Source organism: Diorhabda sublineata, chromosome 5 (genome assembly GCF_026230105.1).
Source record: "Diorhabda sublineata isolate icDioSubl1.1 chromosome 5, icDioSubl1.1, whole genome shotgun sequence".
NCBI classification, from domain to species: Eukaryota; Metazoa; Arthropoda; class Insecta; order Coleoptera; family Chrysomelidae; genus Diorhabda; species Diorhabda sublineata.
The window spans coordinates 10,279,659-10,296,010 of record NC_079478.1 but is presented as its reverse complement, the minus strand read 5'-3'; the positions used below and the strand labels follow the sequence as shown (position 1 = coordinate 10,296,010).

The following is a 16,352-nucleotide window of genomic DNA, read 5'->3' as shown; positions in this document are numbered from 1 at the left end:
AATTCATAATTTTTCCAAAAATTCCAATTTTTGAAAAAAAATCGTAAGTCTAGGTGTGCAGATCAGTAGCTCTGGTGGTGTATGTAGGACATTTTTATCGTTTTGAACAACTTTTTAAAAATTACTCCAAATTAAATCCGTGCTCATTTTTTTTTTTTTAATTCACATTCCCTATCTACTAGTTTATTCAACTACTGTTTTAGCAGAAATAGTTATTTATGCAACTAGTGAGTAAAGTAATATTTTTTTCACGAATAGAACGGTTTGACCGGCGTCAATTCCTACTAGTGAAAAAAGTTACTTTACTCACAAGTTTCATACAACAAATTTTTCTACGTCCGTAGAATTAAAAAAACTTAAATTGGCAACATTTAACGAGTTCAAAGAAATAACATCGTTTATTGTTGTATTAGTACTTATTGAATTGTTGGTAGGATCCTGAATATTTACAATGTTGCTTGAAGTCGAACTAGTAGTAGTGGAATCCATTTCGTTTTTTACTGAGTCGTCTACGTAACCCTCCCCAACTTTGTTGGATTTCCACCCACCGTGCTTCTTTAGTTGAATTATATCACCCCAGGAATCCACTAATAGAGACGCTGAAGAGCGTTGAAATGTATGTAGTGTAGAGTAGTTTTTTGGATTAGGTAAATTCGAATATGTTGCGATAAGCGAGGGAATTTTTGAACAGGTACTGATACCTACAACTTGGCTTTTACATTTTCCATCTCTATACTGCAAAAATAAATGATCTGTTTTGCCATTTGTGGGTCGTTGGTTTTCATATTTTTTATAAATGTTTATCAGGTTCAATCTATTATCAGATATTTCATAAATAACAGTAAATCATTTGGGTCTATAGACAACTGATTTTTTTTTTCAAATATGCAATGATTTTTTAGTATTTACTGATGTCTACATCGTTATTTACCATCAGGATGCCTTTCAATTTTGGAATAAGTCGACCAAAATATTAAAGACTTCCACATTAGTTTCAAAGTAAGCTAGTAACACTCTTTCTGTGAAGCTTTGTTCCCTGGATTTCTCAGAGAGAAGATTCATAGTCGCTGCAGTTGCCGATTCAACATCTTCTGGTGTGCAATTTAAACTTTCTTTACTATCACTCTCCATCACTAATAATAATACTACACTGCTTTTAATTATACACAAAATAGATTTTTTTGAACGAATATCAAGAAATAAAAGTGTGACAGTTTATCAGAGAAACTAATTGATATGAGAAAGAAAGCTTTCACTATGCAACTATTTTGATAAAACAATTTTATAATTGCGATAAAAAATGACACGTTAAGGCACTTTTTTTAAGTAAAAGCGTGAAAAAATGAACCACTACACTATTTTTTTTTCACGCTTGTTGTCCGATTAAGAAATAACACTCTTTATGAATGCAAATGAATGAAAAAAAAAACGTGAATAATATAAGGGACGTACAAAAAATTGTTTACGTAATGTATTACTGAATTTACGAATACTTCATCATTTTATTACTCTCTCATAAAAAGGACTATATTTTACAATTTTACAATATTCGATATTAGGTTTCACATCAAGCATGAACTTTTTATTATCAGGAATTACTTTTTTCGTAATATCAATATTAAAAAAAAGTTCTACATATATGACCCGCATAAACTTTTCTCAAATTTTTTCTGTTTATCTTGTTCAGTTCTATTATTCACATAATTTGGAATAAAATATTGAAAGTTTATTCGCATTCTTCATAGACGGGAGCTGGCTACAAAAAACAGGGTCGATAAGGTGCGCGCCATTTCATCATAGTACATCACTAAACGCTACTACTTAAGATCAGCACAGGTCGAATATGAAAATGCCAGCCGGTTTTCCCGAACGAAAAAATTGGCCGAAAAACCTCATAACGGGCGCGCGTGAAGCCTTTGTAACGTGGGGTTTAAACCTCAAATAAGAGCGGAGTAATAGCGCAAGAAGTTTTGCAGACCGGAAAACCCTCGTAAGAAGTGATCTAATGTGCCGGAAAAATCATCTGAAAAACGTTATAACGTGCGCACGCGAAACTTTGTTATTAGGTTTTTGGGGTCTTAACTAAGAGCAGTGTGTAGGTGCAAGAAGTTTTGCAGGCTGGAAAACCTTCGAAAATAATTGAAGAAAATCGGCGTATATTTGAAATGCAAATTTTTTGTATTCGGCTTAATGGAAAATTATTTTTGATGTCTCCATTCAAAATATCTGTTTGAGCTACCCGAAATTAAAAAAAATCATCAGGATACGATGAAAACTCGCCTGCAAAACTTCTTGCACTTATTAATTGGTATACGTGATAACGAATACTTAATATTTTGTGTTGGGTTGTTATCCACTAATCTGACAACATACAACATTAGAGACTCAAGTAAAACGACATATTTAATAAGTGGTAATAGGACAAAGTCACCAGTTAAAATTGGAGCAGCATCATCTGTAGGATGAAAAAGAATTGCAGTGAAACAGAAACGACAGATATAACGCCAAAGCGAATGAATTTGTTGTAACATTTTCAAAAATGGATTTCGTTTTTCATGTTCATCAATAGGTTTGTTCTAACCAATCAAAAAATCGCCATTGGTACGGTGACGACTTGAGTCGTGTTTCAACCGGGTAGTTACCGTTATACGAACGATCCTGTTTTGTTGTCCTTCTTCTTCTTCTTACGTTAGGACTAGGTCCTGTATTTTCATCAAGGGTTTGCCAGGAGTAGTTGGGATGCTGAGGACCAGCTTTCATACACCTTATAGGTGGTCGTCCTGGAGGTCGAGTTGTGTCTGGTTTCTTTTCCTTTGCAATTTTTGCTTGCCGTTCATTTGGCATTCTGTCAACATGGTCTCTCCATTCTCTTCTGCGGCTCCTTGCCCATCTTACCACCCTTATTTCTTCATTTATCTTCCGATCGAGTAACGTATGTCCTGTTATTGATCTCAGAGTTCGCATTTCTGTTGTTCTTAGGAGCCGTCTAGTTGTTGTGTTCTCCGCTCTATTTTCTATTGCATATGTCATGACCGGCCTTACGTTACATTACGTTACGTTTTGTGGTCCAAACGACTTAAACAATGTTCGTAAACCGTTTTCAGGATAGTCTTCTCGATATAGTCGGAGAGCCGCAGCAGGCTTTCGGACTAATACTTGGTTCATAGCAAGTACTGTTACCAAAACAATGCAAAGCCGAAGATTGCGCAGATAATATCATTTAACCGTTCCAGATTAGCAGGTTGAGAGCAACCTAATATAAAAATATATGATTCGATTAGTTTGTGAAGAATTTAGAGAAAAATGTGTAATTGTTAAAGATGTAATGTAAATCGAAAGATGAGCTCTTACAATCTTTGATAAAACCATAGAAGTAAAAAAGGTAGTGATTGCGCATAAGTGAACTGATATGCGCGTGTAGTACGGTAAGGGGTATAAATGCCACTCGTAAAGATTCTCCTCTCAAAGACATTAAATAAAAATATGGAATCGTAAAAATTGTAATGAATTTATTTTAAATAAAAAACCTTTTAATAATTTAATATATTTATTTTCATCGATACATCAAAACATGTTTCATATCCTTTATATAATAAATAAACTTCTAAAATTTCATTGTACAATGCTAGCAATTATTTTATTATATAACTGTTTTGTTTTACTTCAAAATTAGTTTGTTTTGCAATAAAACGAAATTTAATATCTGTATATTTTTTCAGAAACTGTTTTTATTACATATGATTTATCTTAGGAAAGTTATTTTTATTTTATGAATTGGGAATAATATCAACAGAGTCAGATACAGAATTTTTGGTATACTCAAATCTTTTGATATTTCTCCTTTTATCATGTTATTAAATTAGTTATGGTTTATTTCATTGGAAAACAAGCCGTCAGTGCATTTATGATAATGAAAAAATATCAATATGAATTATTTTTAATTTTTTTGGACTTTTATCCATTTAATATTGATATTTGTTGAAAAAGAATACATTTTCCAGTCTAACGATGGATGGATGGATTCTCGTTCTCCATTTGGTTCTACCTCTGAAAATGGACTATCTTTTGTTGATACCGAAGTCTGAAATTGAAAATTTACTCTTAAATCTTATTGTTATGAATTTCATATCAACTGTAGGTAGTAATTTCGTTGTAAGTGAGCTTTCGATTAATTTACGCTGATCTTTAGAAGTATTAAAGAACAGAAGTCTTCAAAGTGTACAGAGCAGATAACAACTTCTTTAGTTGGACCTCAATCACCTCTTCCTGTAGCCTCTATCCCCAAATCTTTGAAAACGATCCTATTTGGAAATATTTACAAACAAATATTAAAGCTAGGAGAGTGTTATGAATGTTCATATGTCTACCTAGGACACAAAAGTCCGAGTCACACTTGGTTTTATTCAAATTTGAGGCCCGAATAATATTTGGATAAAAAGATAAAAATAGTTCATTGCAATCACTAGCATTTATTCCATTAGAAGCATATTTCCAATATACTTACCTTATTAGACAATACTTTCATGAATCTACTCCAATTATTAGTATAGTAATTTCATGCAATCATAACAATAGTTATAAAGCATAAATTTGAAGTAAATTTTGTAAAGTAATAATAAAAATTTAAAACTTTGGACTAGTACGGTCCTTACTATTCAGTAAAGTCCCAGGTTTAAACTGTACTGTTGTATAAGATTGTATCGTTTTTTGTCCCAGAAGATATTTTTTTACAAAATTTATCAAAGAAAATACGAAAAAATCCCAAATCACTAAACATATATACGATCATCAACGCAGTTAAAACTTTGAAAAATTTGAAAGTGATCCCTGAACTGCGCTAACTATGGCGGTTTGTGACGTCAACACTCCTGTAGTCTATTGAGTAACTTCTTAATAACTCAAGTATGAAATAATATATACATTAAGCTTGTTCTTGGTAGCCGCACTGGAACTGTACTGAACTGGACCAGTGCAGGCTAGTTTATGAGGGTATATAATTAGTTCGATTGGATGCAAAGAACGATATAGTGCAGAGAGCAATGAAGCATTTGTTGATTGTTGTATTTGAGGTTATTTGATGTGATTCAAGTCTTGTAGTATTAACAATAGTGCACTGTCTTGCACTGCACTGATCGAATTAACTCTAGATCCAGTGCATGCAGTACAGTGAACTGGGTGAACTAGTAATCTTGCACTGATACAAAGAATAGCGACACTAGCGCTGGTTCTGCTACAAAGAACGCTTTAGTGTACACTTCCTGAACTAGTTCTGCCAGTGCACCTACCAAGAACAAATCTATTATTAACTTTATTTTTTTGCACTAACTGACAGGAGAGCGACAGACCAACAAAAAGACGCTTAGAAACACGAAAAAGTGACCAGATTCATACTAATGGTTTTATATTTTCGAGGTTGCTGAATTCGAATATGAAGTTAGTCTTCAATTAAATTTGGGGGAACCTTGTCAAACTCGAAGAAAAATTTTCGATAAACATTGAGGCATCATTTTTGCGTTCAATTCGCTAAAAATCAATATTTATGTACGAAAATTTAATAGCTTATTCTTCAACTATTTTGTAAAGAAACAGAATCTGCCTGGAATTTCCAGAGCATTTTTTGGCCGAATGGGAAATTTTGGAAATTTTTTTCTTAGTATTATGACTTCGCACATTGAAATGAAAAAGTTGAGTGATACAGTTTTTAATTATCCATCACAAGTTTTTCTTCTTTCTTTTTTCAAATTATTATAAATAATTTAATTATTTAAATCGTTATAAAATTGTACCCTAGTGAGTAACGGACAGAAATACCACGACTATAAATAAATTATTAAATAATAAATAATAAGAAGCAAAGAGATAGTCAGGAAATTTATATCAGTGTTATACGATCCAAAAAATGAAACCAAAGCTGTCCAATTAGATGTCCAATTTAGCTAAATTCAAATATGTAAATACTGACAAATTACCACCATACCTTGCAAAAACACATTTTGCTATGTCTTTGGCAAATCAATGACTGGAAGCAGGCCAATAGTTCATAAAAATATAAATTTTGTGTACAAAGCAGATGTAAATTCCGAAACATTCATCGGCCATTTCGAAACATCGAAATTTTTTTCTCATTACCCTTGTTTTTTGTAAATCAAACAAAGATAATAATGCTAATTAAAAAATTGCAAAACAATTTATTTAAACAGTCATCATCATTTCTTGGATCTGTTTTATTAGAACAAGAATCTCTGCAATTACATAAATCACAACATTTCAAATTAGCCCAGTCAACGGCATAATCAGTAGAATATAGAATTTTTTTTGTGAGTAAGAACAACAAAAACCGCAAATACTCCATTGGTGAATTTCGATCGTAGTAAGCAGGAGAAATATTAACATCATTATCAACTTAGCATCCACAAGTCTTTACTTGTCTTATTAGACTATTGGCCTGCTTCCACTCTTTGATTTGCCGAAGACAATACAAAACGTGTTTTGTCAAGGCAGGTTTGGATGTTCGTAATCTTATTTGAACATAGTTAAACTGTATCTTAAAAAATTAACATCTAATTGGACAGCTTTGGCTTCATTTTTCATTAAACTATGTACTTTTAGACTGAATAAGTCCTAATCAAAACCTCATTAACCAGCAGACAAATTTATGAATTTATACCACTTAGCGGTAGTTCCAACCCCTGCGCGGTAAACGTCCAGGATGGATTCTTTGATTTTCTGTTTTGGGGTGTTAATGACTACAACTATGGAGAACTTCCGTTTTCTTTCTAGCAATTTCAGCTCAGTGTGATTTTGGTCTCCAGTAACTGGAATAGTTGTAAAAGAAACCCTCTGCGTCTGTCCAAATTCATTGTAATAGATTGTAATAATGAATTAGTCATTTTTTTATGTATAATTATATATATATTTTTTAATTCCTTTTGAAAGAACAAATGAATTTAGAATAGTTGGAACTCACCTAGCTACTGTTTCACTATATACAAATCCTTCTGATGCTCGTCTTACAACTTCGTAGCATAAATCTGATCCTTCCATACTGAAACAATAAATATATACCTCAAATATATATAAACTTCTTCCAAAAAGTGAAAACCGGAAAACAACATTTTTTAATAAATCATAAACTTTCATTGTCATGTCATTACAGTTGCTTCAAGGAAGCTTCTGTTGTAACAGAATCCATACATTCCCAATGAAAAAGCGTTATATTTATTTACCCGTTCTAAGAATTGCTAAAATTTTGTATTTTCAATTATTCTTTGATCATACGTGAAATATTGATGTTTCGTAGCGTTTTGAACATTTTTATCAACACGTGTTGATCCCTTTCCCTTAACCCATTTATGAATCAAAACACTTATCATATCATCCCGTCATATTATAACCTAATATGTATAGAATCATGCTAGATACTGAGAAGTTTGAACCTATTGAAAAAGCCCGAAATTCAAGAGAATCACATCTCAGTATCAAAATGGATCATGACGAGCAAGACGCAGTGAATGAATGCTTGATTCAAAAGAGTTGATCCCAACGCAAATTTATTTAATTTGTTTGATAATTTAAGGAAATCTGCTGAAGCATGAGTTCAATTATGGCAGAGAGTTTCGCATCAGAACGTGTCAGCAAATCAGCATAATAGTGGCCAGATATCGTTTCTCTTTTTACAAATAATCAGTAAAGATTATAGCTTATTGACCGGTTTAGTTTTCTTGAGAGTATGTTTCTCGGACGAAATCCACTATTTCGTCTGACTTTTTGTTTCAGGGATATAAAAGTATCCACAATATTAATCTACACTAACACATTGACAAAATATTCACTTTTTAAACCATTTAAGGATAACCAAATCTTTGTTTGAATTTTTAAAGGCAACTAGCTTTTGATTAGCATTAAGCGGTCCCACTTTGCAAATAACTTTTTACAAGTAACCTACAAGGGCACGGATTTTATTAACCAATTCTGTAGTAGACGTTTTGCATCATCTGTATTCATATGATAGTTTCAAGAATATAAAACCACTCACAAATCATTCCGTGGGACGTAGCAGTTTAGATAATATTTACGCAACTTTTCCATGGTTTTTCGATATTTTTATTCAAACCGTTGTTTTATATTATTTTTCTCCAAAGCAAATTTACATTTGTCTAACTAACTGAGAGACTCATCGAAACTGAGGGGATTATGCTTGTAAATAACTTGGTTATTTTCTCTTAAATTCAGTTGTCATCGAGCGCCTCTAGGAACTGGGTCGACAAATGTATATGCAAAGAATATGACTAAAGACCGCTTGACATGATGCAATACAACGTGCAATGCAACGTGCATTTTTATCTAAGTTTCAATTTTAGAGAGTAATGAGTTTCTATACTGCTTATATTACGTTTTATTTTCCTGTTGACTTTTTCAAATGTTTCTTCATCAATTCACAACTAATTTTTCTATATTTTCTCGTCTAATTCTCTTTGGAATTTTGATTAGTGGCAACTATGCAATAGTAAGAGACTTGCATAATATCAAACGACATGCAATATTCCTCTATGTAATATTTTGATATTGCAGGAATTTCTTGCATGTTATCTTGAATCAAGACAAATGGCTTTAAATCGGTAATTCGACGACTGCAATAGTCTGCAGTTTCCTATGTGCTCCTTACTTTAATAATTTGAATTGGGCCAAGAATTTGGAGAAACCGGCTTAACACGAAATAAGACACTATCCAAAAGTTCATCAAGAACAGACAATGTGGAGAATGTTAATCACTATTTCGGTGCAGTAATATGATATTCAAATGATGATCATTGCAGTAGATGTTCTATTCATAAAATATCACAAATCCTAATTTTATATTAATTGTAATTAATGTTAGTTTCGGCTACACGGACATCGTTAGAATACATTTATTCAATTATTTTTTTAAATTAAACTCTCTATTGATATTATGGACGTTAGGGGAAGTTTTCAATGAATATCGATACTTACAATTCAAAAACCATGTAGAGCATTCCTTCAGACGAATAGGTTTCTAGCAGTTCTACGATGTGCGGATGTTTGAGCATATGACATATCGTTGCTTCTCTTTTCAAATCTGAAAATTAAAGATTTATTTATAGAAATATTCAATCAATGTAATGTCGTGTTTGCCTGGAATTCAACAAAAGAATACAACCCTTCACCAACAGTTAAGGTAAATTGTCTCGATTGTCTCGATTGATAAGCATGGACTGAAAATATCGTAGACTAGCTCAACAATCTTTTTTTTATATAGAATTTGAGTTTTTTATCCAATATACTTGCCTACGAGGGCGATATAAAGATTATAGTGGTCATACAATTTTTCAATGTCATTTTTACAGTACGATTTGTCTTCAAAATAGGCTCCAATTTCGGAGACAACCTTTCCGCCTACTTTATGCAATTTCGCCAACGTTTTCATGAATTTCTGACATGGTACATTGTCGTTTTTCTGCGATTTCGTCCTTCAAATGTTCCTATGTAACCTAACCTTGGGAGGCGATAGACGTAATCCACAACATCTTGAAACAGAGGAATCGGCGCGCAAAGATGTTTAAGCTTAGAAAAAAGTTTTTGATTTGTAATTCATTTATTTTTAATAATGAAAAACTGAAATTTCAGTATATGTTTGTTTATTTATTTTTCTTGTCGAGTTTTCTATAATTATCACCCGTAAATCAGAATTTCTGAAATTTTGTGGCAACTTACTGCCTATGACACGAAACTATTTGGTAATTATTACGATCAATCTTTTATTGTGAACTCGGCAGTAAAAGCAGCATGCATTTTTTATTGTAAAATCAATACCTCACCACAATTATTACTAAATAAACTGATAATATTTTATGTATTTATATTTAAAATAAAACCAAAAATGATTTTAAAATGTTATTATTATCGACTCAGATCTATAAAAATATTAAAATTAATATCTTCATTCTTCATCGTTATCCCTCTCATCAACGTATCTGTTGTCTGCATTATCAATTTTGTCTTCTGTCTTAAAATTTTTGTAGAAATCATGATAGGTGAAAAGGTGCTTTTTTTACATAGATAGTTTTAATAAATCTACGTAGTTTTTCTTTGTTTATCTTGGATTTGGCTTTGTCGAGCTATGGTAGATTATCAATGATGGATTGATTCAGAAACCGTCGTCGCTGTGTATTCAGTGAATGGAATTATTCAACTTTTAGCCACTTCACTTTTTCCTCATTTCTGGACAAAAATCAAAAAATCTGTGTGTGCTATTCCAACAACCTTGGAATATGGTTTTCCTGGTCTAGTCGGGCTACAATGTACCAACTTTCGGCGTTAATACGTCCACCTGTTTATTATGGTGGAGTGTACAGAAACACACTCCAACTCAGATTGCTCTGATTCCATGAACTTTTGGTTTATTGCGTTATAGGCAGGCATTCTATAGCTCCTAAAACATTACAGACGCAATTGTATTACGATTCTTGTCAGATACGTTGTTTCGTCGTTTACCTCGCGAATTATGAGAGACCTAAGTTTGGTGTCAAAAGACGTAGGCAACACATACATCCTTAAAAAGCTAAAGTAAATAAATTAAATGCAAGAAATTGATTCAGATGCCAACAAAGTAAAACGGTATGCAACTAATGACTATTTAATGTGTATTAAGTCCATTGGCAATTGATAATAACTTTAGCAGGTAATTTATTTTGGGTTACTTCTATTGATCTCAGTTTCTATTAACAAATCTAATTTTCATGATATTTGTGGATTACGCCTATTGACTTTCAAATCGACGATATATCTCTCAGTTTACAACGTTCTACAAGTCTTCTTTTCCCTTGTGGTGTTTACTTTAGGACCTGTTCAGGTATTCTGGTATCTGATTTTTTTAAACGTAACTATACTAGATTAGTTGTTTAATTTTGATGTCATCGATAAATGTATATCTGACTTCCATCCTAAAATACCGATATCAAAACCTTGCCAGCCAACTGTTAAGTATTTCCACGCTTTGGAGACGGTTTATTACGTGCAGTCCACTCCGTTGCCTGTCGATTGTAGTCCTGTGTAAAATTTTTGAGGCATGTTCAATCCACTGTTAAATATTGAGGCAAAAATACTTAATTCGCTGTTGTTTTTGGTTGAACGTGAGCTCACACGGTACCCACAAACAAAGATTTCGTATATCCAAATATTAATTCACCATATGCTCAAAATGTTAGTGGCGTCTCAGCTATCTCAATCAATTTCACTTTACGGTTATCCGAAATTATTTCGTGATCTTTTTTTGTTTTCGTCGGTGTGAGCCTCTTTGAGGCGTCCACTGCTTGCATTGTCGTTGGTGTCAATCTCGTCTCGTTTAAATTTAGCAAATCACTTCTCAACGGTTGATATTCCTGAAGCAATTTACGAATAATTTTTATCAAGCTAAACCTTCAATAATGTTTCTTTCTGGTCCACTCTGTATATATGGATGCATTGAGTAATAATTTTTTCCACGTGTAGATGATCGTGTAAAAGTGAATTTACTGTTTGAGATCTAATACAAAGAATTGCCTTAATCATTTGATAGAACAAGGCTTAGCGGTACGCACCTCATCACCAAGTGATATTCCTCTTCATTCAACTACAATCAGAGGTCACTACTTCAGGATGGTGGTATTAAAAATGCAGAGTAGCACTCGTAATTCAGAATGTATATATTCAAACAACGTAAATATGTTCATTTGATTGTAAATTATAAACAGATCGCCAGACAAGAAAAATGATAAGATAATTTTATTACTGGGATATATTTTCTACCCCTATTGGTACGTAGTATGAAGATTGTACAGTTAGACTAGCATTCGATATATTCAAAATAATTATGAAATATTTACTTTTGTGTCGTGAGAGTAACTGGCATAGTGTTTTCGATATTCAATACAACATTATGTCTTGTTGACCACGGATATAAGCCGTTCCTGGTTTTTATACATTAATTTGTAACGTCAAATAATTTTTAAAAAGGTCGAAAACACTTGAAAATTCAATACAAATGAACAGCAAAACAAATTTGAGAAGTGAAAAATTTTGTTTTCAAAAGATATTCGAAAGTTTCGGGGAAAACCAAATACGGTAATTACCCAATAAAATCCAATAAATATAAAATAACGAGTTGGTTACTGGAAGTTGTGAATTATTCACATCATTACCCACCCTCGCTATGCGACACACGGTGTGTGGTTTTACATTTTGACGATATTATTCGGATTTGCCGTAAAGTCGGGATGAAGATTGAAAATTATATGAACGCAGGAGTTTTTATTATATTTCCAGTTGGAATTGGATATAAATTCGCAATGATGAGAATCGTTATACGGGGTGTTTCTATTCGACCGACAATGCTCTAGCACAGAGAGATCTCAATAAATGACTCATTTTGATATAGGAATATGAACCTCTACGGGTCTAGTTGCTGAGATATAGGGTGGTTAAAATTTTAAATCAAAGTCAAAAATTTGCCATAAATCAAGAACGCCTTCAATTTTTTTTAATTTGGTGACCAGAATTCTCCTTACTAAAGTAATATTTTGACATAAACAAACTTTGGAAGAATTTAACCAGTGGCGCGCTGTCAGGGTTGGTGGTCACTTATCCCTCTATTTTTTATGCCTCTATAGCAAGGTTTTTTTTAAATTTTGTTTTAAATTGCCTTAATATTTCTAGTTAAGAAACTAGGAGCTAAATAACCTTTTATGGAGCTAAAATGAACGGTATTGTAGAAGTTGGCCTCTAAACAAAAGTTTGCAAGCATGTAAGTAATTTACAAATTAATTAATTATTCATTTAATTTCGTATAATGATTAAACGTAAGAAGTTCAAAACAAATAAAAATTATTCATAATCTCTACTACTGTAACTTTGTCAATTTTTTTATTGTTGTAATACATTTTTGTTTGGAATTGAGATTATGAATAATTTTTATTTGTTTTGAATCACTTACGATTAATCATTATTTGAATTAAATGAATTATTAATTAATATGTAAATTACTTACGTGCTCACAGATTTTTGTGTAGAGGCAAATTTCTACAACATACCGTTAATTTTAACTCAATAAAAGGTTATTAGTTTTTTAACTAAAAATAATCAAGCACTTTCAAACAGAATTAAAAAAAATTGCTACAGTGGCGAAAAAAATAGGGGGATAAAAGTTGCAACTAACACTAACAGCGCGCCACTGGTTAAATATTTCCAAATTTTGTTGATGTCAAAATGTTACTCTTTAAAGGAGCATATTGGTCACCAAATTTTAAAAAAATTAAAGGCGCTCTTGATTTATGACAAATTTTTGATTTAAAATTTAACCACCCTATGTCTCAGCAGCTAGGGTTCGTATTCCTATATAAAACGAATAATTTATTGAGATCTCTCTGTGGCAGAGCCTTGTCGGTCGAATATAGAAACAGCCCTTACTTTGAAAAGTAATTTAATGTCGAGTAAAAATGATTTTTCATTAATCAGAACAAGTTTTTTACCAAAATTACTCTACAATTAATTTTATATCGTACAGCGATGATGTTATATGTCATTCACGTTATAACGTATTTTACTGTTAAAATGACAGGTGTTTAGATTTTGATCTTTGAGTTAGAAATAAATCACGACGATTCTCGATTACTTATTCATTGATGTCAACTAAAGATATGGCAGTTAATATATCTAAAACTAAATTAGTGTGTTTTCGGTAAACAAAGCTAATATATTATGCGGCAAATAAAAAACTCTATACTACAATATCCTTCCCGTATTATTTAAATATACAATGCAGTTCTATGTATGGAATAAATTCAATTTTAGCGTTATTACGTACTATGTCGGAAAAACCTCATACAGGTCGATTTTTAATCTTAAATTGACAATTTACAGGATGAAAATATTATCCCCCTCCAACACCTTTTCTGAATTATTAGCACCCCCTTGGAAACCATGTTGGAAAAGGATTTTAGTCCTCTTTACAGCAATAAAGAATTTTTTAAATTTGGTGCAATCATAACTGAGAAAATTAATTTTTAAGATGTAAAATTTTCATAATGTCTCTGTCACATAACTTTACGTAGAATGAACATGAATTTAAAATGTATTTTCAATGTACTACTAATTGAATTAAATGTCAAAAAGGACCACCATCCACTTCTTGACAATAACCGAGGCGATTTTGGAATTCTCGTACAACGTTTTGTATGACCTCGGGGATTATTTTGTTAATTTCTTTCGTTATCCTAACTTTTAAATCGGAAATATTGTCTGGTCTTTTAAAATATACAGGGTATTCTAAATGATGGACTCATCTTTAAAAATTCGTATTTAATAAAGTACAAATGCTACATGTTGGACTCCATAACTTCCTATACTATATGAATAATTTTTATACCAATGAAAAGAGCAAGTTTCAAAGTTTTTTTAATGTATTACAAGTGTTCGATGTGGCCTCCAGCTGCTGCACGATAATCTTCTACGCGGTAGCCAAACGCATCCCACACACGAGCAAGTGTATCTGCTGTTATTCAGTGCACGGCAGCAGTGATACGGTTCCGCAAATTGTTCAGAGTTGTTGGTAGAGGCGGGACGGAAGCAGCTTGCTTAAATAACCCCATAAGAAATAGTCACATAGGGTGAGATCAGGAGATCTCGGTGGTCAAAAGTGCAGAGGTCTTTATTTCCCCCGCGACCAGTCCAGCGCTGAGGAAGGGATATAATCAGGTATTTTTGTAACTGTTCTGTTAAACATTAGGAAAAAATCTTTGAGGATACTAAAATATGAATCAAAAAGCCAAATAAAAAATTGATATGAATCTAGTAGGCTGCTGCCGTTTAGGTATTTAAAGTTTAATTCAATTATGGCTCATTTGTCCAAGACTCAAAGAATAGACCTTTAAATTATTATTGGTTGTGGTAATTAAACTCAAAAGAAAGTTTGTGAAATTTTTAATAATAAATACCATGGTCAACACGTTTCGTAGTCTACAGTAAATTGAAAAAGTTTCGTCAAACTGGACAAAAATATTGAAAAACCAGGTTCAATTTATTTATAAGAAAAAATAAGATGTACTTCTAGAGATTGAGAGAAATCCGCATAAGACAACTCGAGAACTTGCCGCCTACAATGATGTACGTAAATTATCTAGTTTGGGAATTTTGCATAAAGTTCAGTTAGTTCGGAAGTTAAATAAAGATGATCCTGATAGAAAACAAGAATTGTGTGAATTGATGATGGACAGAATGAACGCAGATTTCGAGTTCAAAAACAAAATAGTTTTTTCTGATTAAGCGACGTTTCAATTACACGGAACAGTTAACAACAGAGAAAAGAGAAAATTCTCATTGAATGTGTGAGTCTCACACTTAATATCCTAAAAAAGTGAACGTTTGGGCTGGTATCATTAACAATAAAATTATTGGCCCGTTTATCTATATATTTTTTTATTAACTTCTTAGTGTCTACATTACAAAGACTTTTTCAAGATGTTAATCATCCAAATTAGATCGATCTATTTATTACCAATAACACGGAGCTCCATCGAATTGTTTAAAGGAGGTTTTTCCCAATAGGTGGATTGGAAGACGTAGAACGATCGAATTGCCGACTAAATCCCCCGATTTGACTCCTCTCGATTACTTCTTATGGGGTTATTCAAAATCTGAGGTACATTTTAATATACCAGACAATATTGCTTATTCAAAAGTTATGATAACGGAAGAAAGCAACAAAATAACCCCTGATGTTTATACATGCAACCATTAAATTAAGATAATAATGTCCATTGCCCCGCATATCAATTGTTTTAATAGTTTCCACGATAAATAATTTATTGCTATTGGAATGGGAATAAATTCGAAGTTTGGTGCCATTGAGACGGATTCTGTGTTTCTGGAACGGTTTGTACTTATAATTTATTTATACCATCCGAAAAAAGATCTTCGTCAACTATAAAAAGAAGGTAATAAACTTTATTACTGTGTTAAAATAGGACGGTGTTGTTTACATGCACATTATGAATGTATGGGATTTCCTTCTCAGGTTACAGTGTAACACAATTTTCATCAAATATTCAAAATGCCATGCGATATGATGACGAGATGTGTCCCAGAAGTATTAGATTCAGTAACTACAGGGTATAATTAACAATACATGAAGATAGAATCTCTTACGAGAGCGAGTCCGTAACTTGGTTTTTTCCGCCGTTTAACTGAATGCATACGTCTTGTGACTTCTGAGATTGATAGCAGAATAGCTGATTTGCGGAAAACTTTGAAAAATCGAATATCGTGTGGTAAACTAGCATTTCACGGAAAAAAAATATCGC

The 16,352-nt window shown here is 32.4% G+C and overlaps 1 protein-coding gene across 4 annotated transcripts in view; it reads right to left on the bottom strand.

Moving 5' to 3' along the window:
* Positions 1-16,352, bottom strand: part of LOC130443766 (peripheral plasma membrane protein CASK) — a 389,418-nt gene that overhangs the window by 363,150 nt on the left and 9,916 nt on the right. For all 4 annotated transcript variants that reach the window (XM_056778569.1, XM_056778571.1, XM_056778570.1 and 1 more), the window contains exons 3-4: positions 8,992-9,097; positions 6,968-7,045 (exon numbers count right to left, since the gene is read on the bottom strand). In XM_056778569.1, coding sequence (XP_056634547.1) covers positions 6,968-7,045; positions 8,992-9,097 — 184 coding nt within the window. The remainder of the gene's footprint in view (positions 1-6,967; positions 7,046-8,991; positions 9,098-16,352) is intronic.